The 17,065-nt window shown below is 37.7% G+C and overlaps 1 protein-coding gene across 2 annotated transcripts in view; it reads right to left on the minus strand.

Moving 5' to 3' along the window:
- ntrk3b (neurotrophic tyrosine kinase, receptor, type 3b) overlaps window positions 1–17,065 on the minus strand; it is a 131,281-nt gene that overhangs the window by 92,384 nt on the left and 21,832 nt on the right. For both annotated transcript variants that reach the window (XM_084406053.1, XM_084406052.1), the window contains exon 3: window positions 9,714–9,785. In XM_084406053.1, coding sequence (XP_084262179.1) covers window positions 9,714–9,785 — 72 coding nt within the window. The remainder of the gene's footprint in view (window positions 1–9,713; window positions 9,786–17,065) is intronic.

Here is a 17,065-nt window from a genome sequence, read left to right on the forward strand (position 1 = left end):
ACGCATGAAGTGACCAGGTGTAAACAGGCCCTTAAGATTAGGGTTGCAAAATTCTGGGAATTTTCAAAGATGGAAACTTTCCATGAGAATTAATGGGAATTTAAGGGAATTAACAGGAATTTATGGGAATAAACGGGAATAAACTGGGAATTTTCAAAGTTGAGGGTTGGCTCTTCATAGGGAACTTAAATATAGTTGAGGAAAGTATATTTTAGCATAATCTTGACTAAAACAAACAGATGCCATTCAAATACACTTGAATATCCATGCCATTCCTCAATCACATGCACATAGCACACTGCTTACTGCATGGCTATTGAGACCACACCCCCTACTGGCACTGTGCATGCCTCCATCACATGTACAGAAGCCCAAAGCACAAGACTATTGAAGGCACACATTTGAGCCTGTGGACTAAACAAAGTGAAGTAAGTTTTGATGATATTATGGGGAAATATATTTATTAAATGTTTAAATTGCAAATATCACATACAAATGTATTCATCTAGTAGATAGCAAGCTGATAAGTTAGATGCTAAATAAGCTAGCATAACTTTATTTACCACATAAGGCAGATGCTAGCTACCTCATGTGGCTGTTTTTCAAAATAATTAAAACTTGTTCTGTTCTACTTACAAATAAATCTGTTGAAATATCTGTTGAAAACATGTTGCATGGATGTTTTCTTATGACTTCTGTTTATATTTATGCTTGGATATGATACAATGATCGATTACATTACAATTAATTCCCAGTTAGTTCCCCTAAATTCCCATTAATTCCCATAATTCCCATTATTCCCATGGAAAGTTTCTAATATGGAATATTTCCAAAATTCCCCAGCTTAACTTCCCATGGAAATTTACCGGAAATTTTCCGCCCCTTTGCAACCCTACTTAAGATACACTACCGTTCAAAAGTTTGGGCTTAATAAGATTTTTAGAAGACAGCAGCTATTTGACCTAAGTGCAAATACTGTAGCAATAGATGCTATTTTCATTAAGTACAAATAATGATAGATGCTATTTACACTAAGTGAAAATAGCAACTAGATTACACTAAGTGAAAACAGCAGCCTTTTCTTAGCGATATTCTATTTATGCTGTAAATAGTAGTTAGATGTTATTCATACTTATAAATAGGGGCAGATACTATTCCTCGTTGTTGTACATGAAACGGTATGCACTAATAGCATAGAGTGTAAATTATTATACTTATTAAAATGATTAAATGGAAGCCGCCTTATTGGGACAATAAAGCCCTCCCTACACCTGCCCCTAACCGATAAACACTTAATAATTCAACACACGTTAGACACTATGGCCACATTTACACATAGCCGGGTATTTAGAGAAACGAATATTCCTATTAAAGTTATTAATAATAAATATTAAAGTTGTCGTTTACATCATCCCGCATAAATACGCCGTCGAGCGCCATCATAACTATGCCAAACCTATGGGCGGCAGTGTAGGGAGAAGGATAAAGCCAAGCAAGCCAATCAGAATCCTCAAAATCGACAACAACGAATAGGACGAGCGACTTCCTGTTCCTTTCAAAACAACAGAGCGAGGTTCCCGTTTGTGTGGACAGATAGCAAAAAAAAAAAAAAAAAGATAGCGAAGCAAATGCAAACAGGCCAAAAGCGTTTGCACAAAAGTAAAAATGAGTATCACCTTAACAGCATCCATGATCAAACAGTAGCCAAACAAACTCTAAACATAGGGCGCTCATATGACGTAAGCGTTTTCTGGCGCATAATGTGACGTTTGAGAACCTAAAACCCCGTTTCTCCCAGTTGACACGGCAACAAATAACCGGCGTTTTCAGAAATCTCCACTTTGGCCGGGGGTTTTAGAAATAATCGTTTTCTGGGATAAAAACTGCGTTTTCGTGTAAATGACAGGGCAAACCGCAGGGAAATATCTGCGTTTTCCCATCGTGTAAACGGGGCCTTTATTTCCATTTTTCGAATATTTTCTTCATTTTTTATTGAAAATAAATTTCCGATCTGATAGATAAAGGGAGTAGAGCAAGTTCGACAAAAGGCGGATTCGAATTTGGGTCGATTTGCGTCAAAACTTTCTGCTATATGCCTTAGCAACTTCCACTCTATAGAAGCGGCTGTCGGTTTATGTCGGTAGATTTGATGGATGAACTCGCGGCTCGATTGGACTCTTTTCATGTCAAAAGTGATAAGCCTTTTCAGTTTTATGGACGTCGCATGAAATCTTTGATATTACTTTGGTCACTGTCACTATGGTAATGGGTAAAAGAATACAGGCTTGACTCCCGTTGCAGTATTTGAGACACTACTGTAACACATTTCGAGACTCACAACTGTAAGTAAATGCGGTTGTCAATCCCAAAAACTGACAGTGGGAACATATCCTATATAATTAGGAGGGGAAAATGTTAGTGCAACCAGTAAGCCTGACAATCATTCTGGTTCAACATTGTTTCAGCTTCACATTTACATTTAAATATCAGTTTTAGATTGAAGTTTATTATTTATTACTTAAATTTCAGCTTGCATGTTCAAGAAAGTGAAATGATTTAGAAAGACTGAAGACAAATGCAGCTGCGGCCTATGATTCGATAAAAGCCTGATTGTTTCTTATAAGCAGAGGACCTCACAGTTACTGTGGGAAAAAATGAAGATGTAAATAAAAATGTAATTATATGTGCAAATCTGCTGTACTGAAGCAGTCATGTAAACAACTTAGCTCACTGCCTGAAACATCTCAAAAACAACAACTTGAATAAATGTCACTGTGAGTTCAGTTTTTGTTCACATCTTTTTGCAATTATGTTAAACGGGCCATCCAACTGAGACTGAACAATGTTCAGTGCACCAACAAACTTTTTTTTTCATCGTCTGGGATGAAACAGATCCTATGCTGTGCTGCAGAATCAACTATCAGCAGTTGTTGAGAAAGCAGGCTAAAGCAAGATGACCCCAACCGTGAGTGAACAGGGTGTGAATGGAAGACATCTTCCTACAATCCCCTGGAGTTTGAGCAGACAGTGATGAGCTTGAGCTCGCGGCTGTGATAAAACGCTTCGGACTGGAATGAGTGACAGCGGCTTGGAGAGGCTGTCTTTACCTATGTACACACAGTGTCAGGCCGAGAGCCCGAAACTGTCTGTCAAAATCCAACCTGCTGACAGAGCAAAGCATGTGAGCTGGGGTGGAGCAATTCGCCCTAATCTTATTTAAAAGACAGAAATCTTGGGGGAAGAATTACATTAGTTTAAGCCTGCAGAGACAACAATAACTCTGACTTGTGTGTCATATACCTGCCATATTGGAATCATAGTGGCTAGAAAGCACCTTTGGATTCTATTGACAAATTTACAAAGGCAAAGTATGTTCTTGTGATGATATAACATAACATAACATAACATAACATAACAACATAATATAATGTTCATTAAAATGATATAATATTTATTAAATAGCGTTTATTATCAAGGTTCGCTGTGAATTTAGCAGATCCAGAAAAAAAAAAACTTAAAGCATAACCACTTTTACACAGCAACTACACATTTGGATACTTGGTAAGCCCAGTTAGAGGATGGAAAATTCAAAATTATTAGATTTTATGAAAATGGACAAAAAGCTTGACTCTTAAGGGCTCTTTAATAACAATTGCAAAATTACAAACCTTTTTACATTTGTGCTGAAAAATCGCATTTTGTGTGAAAGTACCTTAACATCGTAAATAGAATTTTTTTTTTTTTATTCTTTAAAAAATGTATTAAAAATAAAAAGAATAAAGAATGATATGTTGTAAAATTACAAAGAATGACAAAGTGCTTCCCAAGCCTATCCAAATGTGGTGTAACAAAACAAAAGGGTGTAATATTCAACCTTCTGCAAAAGCAAAACCCCTTTAAATTCTTACTCTGTGCCACAGCTATTAGCTTATCACCCCACATAGGCTAAATGCAATGAGTTCTGCATATCTTATGGGGATGTTTGAAAAACATTCGCAGCCTCTAAAATCTACATTCAAATCAATCTGTGGATAGCTTAGTCTGTTCACTGACCGTCTGACGCACATTTTGCACACAAAAACGACAAGAGCCAAAATCAACAGTTCCAATCTGATCGGCATGTTATATTTGACTTCTGGGAGTTTAGAATAAAAGCCTCATTCATATCATACACAGCTGCAGTATTTGAGATATACACTGTAGCATGCATGGGCACTAACTGTAAATAGATGCAATAAGAATAGACTGTTTTACCGCCACTGTTGTCTCAATGAACAATACATGCTGCATCTGCCAAATGGAGTCTGACTAGTCTGACTAAAACATTTAGAGCCAAAAAAAGCAGTTATGTCATACTCTGGTTAGTAAGTGATGGATGGAGTAAAGTGATCTGCCAGAAGAAACAACAAATAAGACCACAAAAAGAAATCAGGCTTCACTGGGCAAAAGCTTTTAGGATCAGTGCGGAATCTCATGGGTTTTATACTGAAAATGCAACTTGAAAGTACTGATTTTAAGGTCATTTTATTTATTGTCACATATGGCGTCATAAACTTCATAAAACAGATTATAATTTGATAAAATTGCTCAGATTACCATTACTTTTGTCCAGTTTACTATTAGTCTTTTCATAAATAATAATTCATAAAAAGTTATCATACATTTTATTCACATCATGAATAAAAAAAAAAGAGCCTAGGCAGTTAATGTAATGTCAACTAATGTATAATGTGCATTTTTGACTCCTGTACAAATTCATCAGGATCTGAATCTGGTAATGGGATTGAGCTTGGGGTATTTTTAGTTCCCTTTGCTGTCCTGGCAAGCCAAACCACTTCTTTGTTTGTCTTTAATATTCCATAGTGTGTGTTATATTTAGCATATGCAGGCTAATCATCTTTCTGAAGTAACTAATGCATCTAACTGTCCTATTAAATGTCATTTTTCTAACTTTACTTGCTTTGCGTTGTTGGCTCCAGAGTGCTTTACATGGCAGCATGTGCAATGCATGGTAATTAGTTCAGCGACCAGCTAGTGTCTAACAATTAAAATGCATGTTTATAGTTAAAGTGAAAGAAACTTGAAACTGAGAATAAATCATTTAAGCCTCAGTGAATAATATGCAATAGAGTTTTCTAAATTTAGTTCACATTTCCACAAGAATGAGGCATCAACAAACACTCATTTAAATAACATTTTAGTATTATGTTAAATTATCATATTTGCAGACTTGTACATAAAAAAAAAAAAAAAACTTACAACAACCTAAAATAACAATGCCTTCCCTACATTGCCTTATATGAATAAATATATATAGATATGCCATTGTATCTGGACGTATACTTCACATAATCCACACACAGTGTACTGGGTCGAACCTGATTTCATGTTCCTGGATAAACAACGTTTTCTGATCCTTGAACCACATTTCAATCAAACAATCAGATTTGAAGGACGTGTTTACAGTTTATGTCAAGTTTATGCTTAAAACCAGGGTTAGGTTCTTCTATCAGTGTTATTCATAATTTCCCTCTGATTTTAGGGATAAGTTATGTGTAGGGTTAGGTTTAGGGGAAGAGAAAAAAGTTCTGATTAAATTTTCGGACAGGAATTGTTGTTCCAGGATCAACAAAATGTTGGAACGCGTCTAACTCGGCTAAATCAGAACATGCATGTACTGAAACAGCAAGTACAGTATGATTAAATGTGACAAACAAAAAAAACATTTGGACTGTATTATATTATAATATTCCAATGGCTTGCTGTATATCACACATAAGATCACTCAGCCCTACAGTAAAGCCATTTTGTTAGAAATATTCTTGTGCAGATGTGAGTCATGTTAAAATGAGCACATAATATTTGGCCATATAATTGAATGAGATGTCTGAGGAGGGGGTCTGGTGAAGAAAGTGACATTTTGGAACAGGAGAATCATGTAGAGGAGAAAGACTTAATGAGGAAGAGTCTTTCCGCCCTCCCTAGAGGATATGACCTTTCCTCCTCCCCTACAATGGGCCCTTCAAATTTATTAGGCCCCTGTTGATATGTGGGCTGTGGAGACACAATGTCTGGCCACCCAGACGGCACACCGTCATTTAGCACACAGGACGTTTAGGACACATAAAAAACAAAACGTTTATTCAAGTCAATGTGGGGAATTAACAAGCGTTTTTCTTTAGGAGCTGGGGAATTCATTGTTACGGAAATTTGGTTGAGATTAAGGAGCGTGCTCTCAGTCAAACCCAACTTTAAAATAACCTACTTAAAATGTATACTGTTATTGCAGATTCATTCTGGGATGAATCTCACAAACATTTTACCTCGAAATCAAAAATGAAAAAGATTGCTTAATTGGCTTGAAAATAATCTCTTAATACAAAGAAAAAAAAAAACTAATAATGGTAATGCTAAAATAGGCTTAATTTCCTTTATGCAAAATATTTATTTTATATTAGATATCATATTAAAGCTTCTCAAACAAGAAAAAAATATAGGGCGGGACTTGATTTTGTGGTTTGCTCTTGCTGTGATGTCATGTGAGTGGCAGGTGTCTCTCACACATCATCAGAGAAGAGATGTTGCTGCAGGAGGGAGAGGAAGTTACTTTTATTAAAGATTATGAGCACACGTTAATTGAAAAAAAAAAAAAAAGTTCTCGGATAAATCCTTTATAATAAATACAGCAATATGCCATAAATACTAGAATTGTCCATTTTGATTTCATGGTGACTTTAAAGAAAATTCAAAATAAAAAAAATACCGGAGTCCTGGAGAAAGCTATAATGTGAGCTTTGCCTTTCATCTTTGTACGTCTCAAGTACAGTTGTACAGTAATTAATTTACTCCACATCGCCTTAATCAATGTTTTGTCTTTGAAAATGCTGCCCATTACTGAATGTGATTTATTTCCATCAGCTATTACAACTTCAAAAACGACCACTTCAATCCTCTGAGAGCCACAATTAAATAATACATAAGCAGTCAACATCTTTGTTACTGAAGTTCCTGACCATATTTTTTAATGACCCCACAATTAGCATGTCCATCTGCTCGGTTTGTGCTTTAAATGAACACAGGATCTTTAAGCACATTCATGAAGTGCTTAGTCTGTTCGCTTGCCTGTAATTGAGACCATTATCGCATACTCTAGAAATTCATGCATTTCTCTGGTTGTGAGACTATATCACAGACACCAAAGGTCACAGCTAGATATTTTGCTTACTGTCACGAATGGTAAAAAAAATGTAGTAATGAGAATATCATGATGGTTTCTCCTAGCTATGGTACAAAGCACCTCCATCCATTAGTTGTGCAAAGGTTAAAATAAATGTTAGCTAACATGAAAAGTAAAATCTGTGGTCTGCAAAAGAGATATATGCCCTCCAACTGGCACCTGTATTTCAGAAGTAAAAAATGATCAGCAGAAAACTTGACATGAAATAAAAATGCACCCTTCTTTTTTCTAAATGCAGGTTATTGATCTAACTTTGAACTATTCATCCGTGCATGCTTCATTTTAAAAGGAAAATGGTTCTGTAATTTTTATCAAAATGGCTTGATTTTCCAGTGAAACAACAGACTTCTCTTTGCTGATGTATACTGCACTTCTCCAATCATTTAGTCCACTTAAACCTCACCTATTTCTTACAAAAGACTGCTAGCTCTCATCGGGCCAATCTGCCTCCATCCAATCAACAACCAATTGATAGTCCTCGCCCAACATTTTTTCTAACATTCGCAACTTTAACCCTTAAACGCATACCTCGGGTCTTTAGTGACCCGGGATGTCATTCACAACTATCCCCCTCAGTCATTTTTTAAAGTTAGACATCAACATTAGTATTCCTCAATCAATTAATTATGAACAATATAACAAAAAATAACAAAAGATTATAAAAGAATGCCTGTTTTCCCATTCATTTGTTTGTAAAAATGTTATAGGTAAGTAGGCCTATGTTTTTTTCTGCACAACATTAATTGAATCTTTGATGACTGAATAAGTGCTATTCGCCTTTGTTGCACAAAGTGGCAATGTCTGATTCACAATGATGAAGTGATGTATCATTCATAGTTACCGCAAGCAGAAAACAAAAGAATAGGATGTATCATCAGCGAAACTTTTTAGTTTACTGCAGAGCAAGTACTGAATACAATCAAATATTAGTGACACTTTCACTTGAAGGTGGATCTGGTGAAGAAGCTGTCAGCGATCAAAATGATTTTGAAGATATTGAAAATGATATTTTTGAGAATATGTTTGAGATCACGAATATTTGGCAGATGCTGAATGTACTGGGAAATGAGCTCTGACGAAAACAGTGACATGGGTATAAAACATCTGCTAAAACTGAACTCTTCCAAGCTCCAAAAGGTAAAAGAATATGCTTTATTTTAATCTTATGTAATTGTTACTCTAACATCAGGAGAGTTTTATATTATCGCAACAGGTAGAGATCCATCCATGTTAGATACAGATCCGAGTCGCTAAAGACCCGAATATGTAATAATGATTGGCGAAACATTCATACATTTAAGGGTTAACATTATTTATGCAAGAAGCACACATGGACCTGGAACAACATCCTTTGTTGTTTCTATATAACCAATAATTGTCCTCTGATTTTATGACTAGCTATGCTATGATTGGTTGATAGGAATGCTATTTCCAGCATTGTGTAAAAATATGGAAAAAATATCTAATCAAGTTGATTTCTGATTGAACTACCTTTAATGATCCAAAAATATTAGAAGACTAAAAGAGTTTTACTTTTGATTTGTTCATTGATTCATTTAGGGTGTATTTACACCTGCCAAGTTCGTTTCCCCCCTTGGTGCGGATCTTTTGGGCAGGTGTAAATGCGGCAATCGCACTCGGATGCGGACCAAATAACCGAACCGAGACCCAGCTGAAGAGGTGGTCTCGGTACGGTTCCAAACAAACTCTGGTACGGTTTGTTTACGGTGTGAACATGAACCGACCTAATTGCAGAAAGCACTGTGCCTTTAAGACTTTATTTGACTGCTCTTATGAGGATACTTAACAAAACGGACATTTTGGCATAATGGTGTGTGTTATTGTTCGTTCAAGCGCGAAAGAGAATTCGAGCTGTCTGTGCACACGATACTGTTGCGCATCTTTCTTTGCGTCGTGTGTGCATCAGGACATTCACAGACAGAGCGTTAATGGTTTAAAAGCATTTTCTCTCCGCCGGAACCGTCTTGCAGCACATCGTCGTCTTCTCAAAATCCTAATTACAACATCGTATAGATGACATTGTATCATATGATGCTCATTAGTATCTTCATATTGCATTTGTCGAGAATAACACCAAATCAGTAAAAGAACAAATATTGCATTACGAAATATCTGGGGGGGGGGGGGGGGGGGTATTTTTTTTTACAAATTTGGGTTCACTTGCAAAAAGAGCAGTGTGAAAGCGAACCGTACCAAACAAAAAAAATCAACATTGTATTTGGTCCGGACCAAAGCAAGTGAACTATCGGACTTTCCAGGTGTGAATCCACCCTTAGTTTCATAATTACACCAGCTATACACTAAGCTACAATATGAATTAAATGTAGCTTGCTCAACACTGTTTACAGATGCATGGAAGTAAACAAGAATGATTTATTCACTTAAAAGATTCATTCAGAGAGTAACAATAACTCCTTCATGACACAAGCACACTTATAGAAGACATTTTACTCACATGTAGCGGAGGTGAGGGTTCTGTGCAAATGCACGTGCCTGGATTATCCGTAAATTGCAGTTCATTATTGTCCTGAAAAACAAAGAGAGACACTACTGTATGAAAATGCACAATTCCTCTCAAACATCTGTGAATGATAGGTGTCATTGGCTGGCCACAAATGACCAGCATCAATCCAGCAATGATGAGTGCAAATTAATTTTCCCAAGGTAAGACCACCAACATTTATTTCAGTCTCCATACAGCGCGGTTCATCCAGTAATTTTGACTGAGGGCCCTGTTGTTGGTCATTTGCACCTGGCACTGCAAGTCGATCATTCAAACCTGAGAAAGCCAACAGTTCATTAGAGCCTTGCAGCTTGATATACATCGTTTATGATGATAAACTGCAGAAGCAATCTCAGTTTGCCATCTTTCCCATCTCTTCAGAGAGTGTCATTAGAATAATGGTATCATCAGGGTCCCCAATTTCATAGCGCTGAGCCGCAGCGGCAGCTGGAATGAATTGTGCATCCTAAAGACTTTGTGCACAGTCTGGGTGGCATTAATTGGTAATGACTGCATCCTTTTCATTACAGAAATTTAATGCAAAAAGTGATTACACTCACAACACCCTTATCCGGTGAACAGTAATCAGTACAGAATTAGTTTTATTATGATGATGGCTCTATAGTAAACTATTTCTAGGAATACAATTATCCATCTCTATTATGAGAAAGATGTAAGGAGGATGTTGACTGTGTTTATACCATTTTTCTTCTTAACCATTCAGCTCTTAAAAGCCTAAAAACAATGGTCCTTCACGTGACATCCATGAACTTGTGGGGGTGGGATTACGAGTGTAGGCAGATATTTCATTTCGGCACTGCTGCAATGGTTCTTCTGCATGCGCTAGTGAAATCCCTACGAGCAGGTCAGCGGTTCCTACCAATGCTTGAACTAGAAAAGTTTGGCTGAATTTTTAAAATGTTTAAAAAGCCTGGCACTTCAAATGTTGTTTAGGCCTAGGGGCACTTTAAACACCTTAAGATCAATACATCAATAAAGGGACAGGTCAACCGGAAATACAATTCAGTCATCACTTACTTACTCATGTCGTTTCAAACCCGCATGACTTCTTTCTTCCATGGAACACAAAAGAGATATTTTGAAGGTCAGATTTGTGTTCTGCATAAGAATGGTAAATGTGTGTATTTGGTTAAACTATCCCTTCAAGACATGGATGGATGATGGATGGGAATTAAAATGGATGGAAAAAATCTGATAGATAGATAGATAGATAGATAGATAGATAGATAGATAGATAGATAGATAGATAGATAGATAGATAGATAGATGATAGATAGATAGATAGATAGATAGATAGATAGATAGATAGATAGATAGATAGATAGATAGATAGATAGATAGATAGATAGAGGGTTGGATGGATGGATGGATGGATGCATGGATGGATGGATAAAATCAGATAGATAGATAGATAGATAGATAGATAGATAGATAGATAGATAGATAGATAGATAGATAGATAGATAGATAGATAGATAGATAGATAGATAGATAGATAGATAGATAGATAGATAGATAGATAGATAGATAGCCCATCAAAACCCACAGGTGGGATGAGATGTTGTATGACTCAACTAAACTATTTCCCACCAAAACCTCCACAGACAGGTCTTGCATTCATGTGTTTGCTTATGCAACAATGTAATCTGCGATGCTTGTGCTTTAAGCTGAATGACCTTTAGTGAAACCTCAAAGGGTAATGTAGAGGCCTATAGGTCAGTGCTGTTCCCAGGAGTTTGGTGGGACCAGGAGAGCCCACCATCAGCAGAAGAGAGAGCAATGTTAATGAGAAAAATGCAAATGGGAAGCTGGGAATAGTCCACTTGGCTTCCTTACTGAAAGATCAAGAGGAGTGGAGAGGAAAACTGTCTTGAGGTTATGACGAAAAGAGGATAGGGGTGAAAAGGATGTGGGAGGGCTTGGCATAGGTGAAGAAGATCAGAAGCGGGAGTGATGAAACACTGTGGGAGGTCTGGATTCGCAGCAGATGTCTAGTCTGTTTCATCCCACCAGACTTTTTCATCTTATAGAAAAAGTATATATATATATATATATATATATATATATATATATATATATATATATATATGTGTATATACAGTGCAATGCATAAGTGAATACACCCATGCTAAAGTTGACTAAAAAGAGGAATAAAAAATCATATTTTGGAAATTGAACTTAATGCCTTAATTTAAAAAATTTGGAAAAATCCAACCTTTAAGGACACCAATTTTCTTTGTGAATGAATAATGTATCGTAAATAAATAAATGTTCTTCCTTAAAATACATGGTGCATAAGTGAGTACACCCCTATGTTAAATTCCCATAGAGGCAGGCAGATTTTTATTTTTAAGTTTTTTTTTTTTTTTTTTTTAGGATACTATGCATCCTGATAAAGTTCCCTTGGCCTTTGGAATTAAAATAGCCCCACATCATCACATAGCCTTCACCATACCTAGAGATTGGCATGGGGTACTTTCCATAAGATCATCTCTCAATGCAAATCAAACTAGCTATTAGGCTAACTGAAATAAAACCATGCCAATCTCTAGGTATGGTGAAGGCTATGTGATGATGTGGGGCTATTTTAATTCCAAAGGCCAAGGGAACTTTATCAGGATGCATAGTATCCTAAAAAAATATATAAAAAAATACTTAAAAATAAAAATCTGCCTGCCTCTATGGGAATTTAACATAGGGGTGTACTCACTTATGCACCATGTATTTTAAGGAAGAACATTTATTTATTTACGATACATTATTCATTCACAAAGAAAATTGGTGTCCTTAAAGGTTGGATTTTTCCTAATTTTTTAAATTAAGGCATTAAGTTCAATTTCCAAAATATGATTTTTTATTCCTCTTTTTAGTCAACTTTAGCATGGGTGTCTAAACTTATGCATAGCACTGTATATGTGTGTATATATACAGTATATTTATTTTTACTACGTTTTCATGAAAGACCCGATCCAGCTCTGATCAATCTAATCAAACTATTTTGATTAATCAAATTAAGTTAGAAATTAAAATGATAATAATAATTATAATAATAAAATCAGCATATTAGAATGATTTCTGAAAGGATCATGTGATATTGAAAAACGGTTATATTGAACAATGTAATATAGATTTTTTTTATTATTATTATATTGAGCTTTGCAATTACAGAAAAAAACTAAATGTAAAATATATTTAAATATATATATATATATATACATATATATATATTGATCAAATAAATTCAGCCTTTGTGAAAATAAGCCTATCATAATAGAAAAATATTTCTGACCCCAAAACTTTTAAACAGAGGAGTATATAAATACCATATACTTAAATATGACCTAATATCTATTATCTTCATATATGAGATAATAAAGCTTTCAGAATAACTAAACAATTACAATATAAATGTATAAATTGTGATTTTCACCATTGTTTACAATATCTAAAAAATTACAACTCAAAATTTATGATACAACCCCAGCGAAGTCTCAACTGTCTTGTATGTTAGACTGTGTGATATTCATCTCAAGATTAGTCACGATTGACAGTGTTGACTATGTGATCAAACTTCTCATATTTTGACATCCTCATTAACAAACAAAACGTCTCAGGTTACGTATGTAACCATAGTTCCCTGAGAAGGGAACGAGAAGCTGTATCAGTGATGCTTTGAGAACACCTCTGCATGATTGCGCCTGAAGCATGTGTGTCAACTCGTCCAATGGCGAGACGGAACGTCACGGGCGGGTGACGTCATGACCAGGAAAGCATAAAAACACTATGGCTGCATACGTTACCTGAGACGTTCTCTTTCGAGGAAACTCACACTGCATCAATGACGCTTTGAGAACGATAATAGCCAAATGCCATGCTTACAAGTGCCTGCAGCGCCCAGGTCCAGGTTGTAGAACCTTATGAATGTGAGTGGAGAGGACCAGCCCACCGCATCACAAACGTCTTGAAGGGAGACACCCGAAATGAAGGCCTTGGAGGCCACCATACTCCTAATTGAATGAGCTCTGACAGCTAAAGGCAAATGCTGACCAGAAACCTTATAAGCAAGATGAATAGCCTCAACTATCCATCTGCCAACTGTCTATTTGGACTCAGGGGACCCTTTTTTAGGTGATCCAAAGCAGACAAATAGCTGATCGGTTTTCCTCCACAGGGCAGCTCTGTGGACATAAGTATCCAGTGCTCTCACTGGACACAGAAAGGGATAAGCTTTTTCTGGTCCTGATCTCCGAAAGGAGGAGGGCTGAAGGCTTGCAAAACAATAGGCTGTGGTACATTGGTTGGCACCTTAGGGACATAGCCTGGCTTAGGGTAAAGGAATGCTTTGACCATCCCCAGTGCAAACTCAAGGCACGTGGGGGATACCGACAAGGCCTGAAGATCTACTCTCTTTAAGTCAAGTCAAGTCACATTTATTTATATAGCGTTTTTTACAATACAGATTGTTTCAAAGCAGCTTTACAGAGATAACAGGAAAATAATGCAACAAAGTTTGTTTCCAGAAGAAAATCCCACTGTCGAATTCTGCACCAAGAAGTGAAAACTCTCCACTTCAAGGCATAAAGTTTCCTCATGGAGGGAGCTCTGGAGTGAAGTATGGTAACAAACTCAGTTGAGACACCTTAGTCTATGAGTTGGGCCCCCTCAGAGGCCAAACCCACAGGTTTCACACAATCATGTCTCCCGCCTGACACAGAAGGTCCCTCCGGAACAGAATCGGGGGGCTGGGTGTGTTAGGGAGAACCAAAGTGGACAGTGCGTCGTATCCTGAGACGCAAACAGATCCACTTCCGCCTGGCCGTAAACCTCCCATATATGCTCCACCACCTCAGGGTGAAGTCTCCCCAGGCCTCAGCCCCTGTCTCGGCAGGATGTATGCTCCTACATTCTGGTACCCCGGGATGTATACTGCCCTCAGAGAGAGCATGATCCCTAGGGAACACAGGAGGATCTAGTGTGCCAGTTTGCATAGTGGACGCGAAAGCAGAACCCCCTGGTGATTTATGTAAGACACCTCAGATGTGTTGTCTGTTTGGACAACCACATGATGGCCTTTTAGGTCTGGAAGGAAGTGCTTCAATGCCATGAAGACAGCCATCATATCCAGGCAATTTATGTGCCAAGAGAGATGATGACTCCTCTAAAGACCTTGAGCTGAGCGGCCTTCCATTACCGCTACCCAGCCCGTGAGAGAAGCATCTGTCGTGAGCATGACATGATGACAATGAGCTCCTAACACAGGAGCCTAGGACAAGAACCAAGGTTTCCTCCATATAACCAAGGCTGCAGAGACACCTGCGCGTAATCTTGATCATACGAAGTGGGTTCCCCCTTGGGCAAAACCCCTTGATCTAGAGCCACCACTGCAAGGGTTCATGTACAGCAGGCCAAAAGGTATCACTTTTGAATGTTAGCAAGAACGACATCTCGATGCCGAACCGCCATCTGCTCTGACTTTGCTAGAATAAGCCAGTCATCTATATAGTTCAGAATGCAAATTCCTTGCAGTCTAAGCAGCGCCAGAGCTGCATCTACACATTTTGTGAACTCGTTTTATAGCTTCCTTCACTAATAGAGACTTTACTTCTTGTTCCACCACCAGAGCCTGCTCGGGATGTACTAACGTCATTTAGCCCCGTTGAGCTGTCAGTCGTTCTCATGGCAACTCATTAGGTGTGTTCGACATCGGCTGCAGCTAGATGTAACCAATCGGCGAGAGTAGCCGCGTGCAGGAGGGTTGGAGCTGAAAACGGAGACGTGAAGTCGGACACTTTCTGGTTCCCGTAGTGACCGTTCACGTGCTGTTTGCATACTTTACCACAGCAGAAGTGAAATAAATGCAATATTTGACAAATACACAGATGTTTCAGAGATATTTTCATTCAATACTTATACTTTATGTACTGCTTCATACAGCGGCTGTTTGAACAAGAATAAAGTTCAACATAAGCATATAGCTAGTGTAATGAGGAGTCATTGGATTGAGAATCCATCTGCAGCTTTATTATCTCAGAGTCGAAAACAGGCACAGGCAAGGTCGAGGTAGGCAGCAAACATACACAGTACAAAAGGACAGGCAAGCGGTCCGGGCAGGTAGCTGACAATCACAATCCAATAGACAGGCAAAGGTCGGGGCAGGCGGCAAAGAATCAAACAACGAGAAACAGTCCAAGATTAAACACAGAATATTAGTCAACAGTAGAAACGCTAAGAAATGATCACCATGGCAAATCAAGACTTCACAATGCTGGTGTGTGTGTGGAGTGTTGAAATAGTGTCTGTGTGATGAACTGCAGGTGTGTGTGTGTAATCAGTCCCAGGTATGAGGGCCTCTGGGAATTGTAGTCCAAATAGTAACAGTCAATATTCTGGTGAGAGCTCCCTCTGGTGATCTGGAGGAAGCGGAGAGGAAGCCTCTCCTGTAACAGCTAGGCTACTATCAATGAAGTGGAGTCTACGTTTTTTAATCAGTTTTATTTTGATAAACATGACACAATATAAGTCCAGCGGCTGCTCTCAAATCGCTCTTGCGGTACTTTGATGGCATATGTCACAGTCGCGTGGCGTCGGCGCTGTATCAAGTCGGACAAAATTTCTAACCGGCATGCACTGCTTCGAGTCAGCTGCCAATCGGTCTGCGCAGAGCTGCATGAAGTCGAACAAGCCTATTATCTGCTAATGTGAACACGCCTACTGAGAGCACGCGCTATTGGAACGCAAGTGATCTGAGGCAATCCATGCAAACCTGTAAACGCCCACATCAGCTTGATAAAACGGATCAAGTTTTATCAGATTCATGTACTTTACATTGTCTTGCGACGCTGTGAGGAATAATAATAGCATAATAGTACTATAATCTTGGAAAAATGTACCTCAGAAGTGCTGGTTTTGGTTTCATTTGAAGCAACGGAACCAGCTGAGGATTGTGAATAGTAAGTTCTTTATTATTAAGTGCTTTGTTCTAATCGCAATATCTTGTAGTATATGTAAACCGCAAAAAGTTGTTGTTTAAATATGCTGTTTAAATATGAATTGCGTGTCTATGTGTGAATGAACGGCACAGATGCCACTGTTGTTTATTATACAGGCACTTAGCCTACAACATGCTATTTTTACATGAACATGAACACATCTACTAGTTTAGCTTTCCCAAACTATATTGCCATACTGAGATGAGTAAAATCGACTGAAATATGTTGAAATAAAATTTCTTTGTATAAGCAACGTATTAAACTGCAAATTAACATTTATATGCCCTATATTAA

This window comes from Rutilus rutilus (genome assembly GCF_951802725.1).
Source record: "Rutilus rutilus genome assembly, chromosome: 3".
NCBI lineage: Eukaryota > Metazoa > Chordata > Actinopteri > Cypriniformes > Leuciscidae > Rutilus > Rutilus rutilus.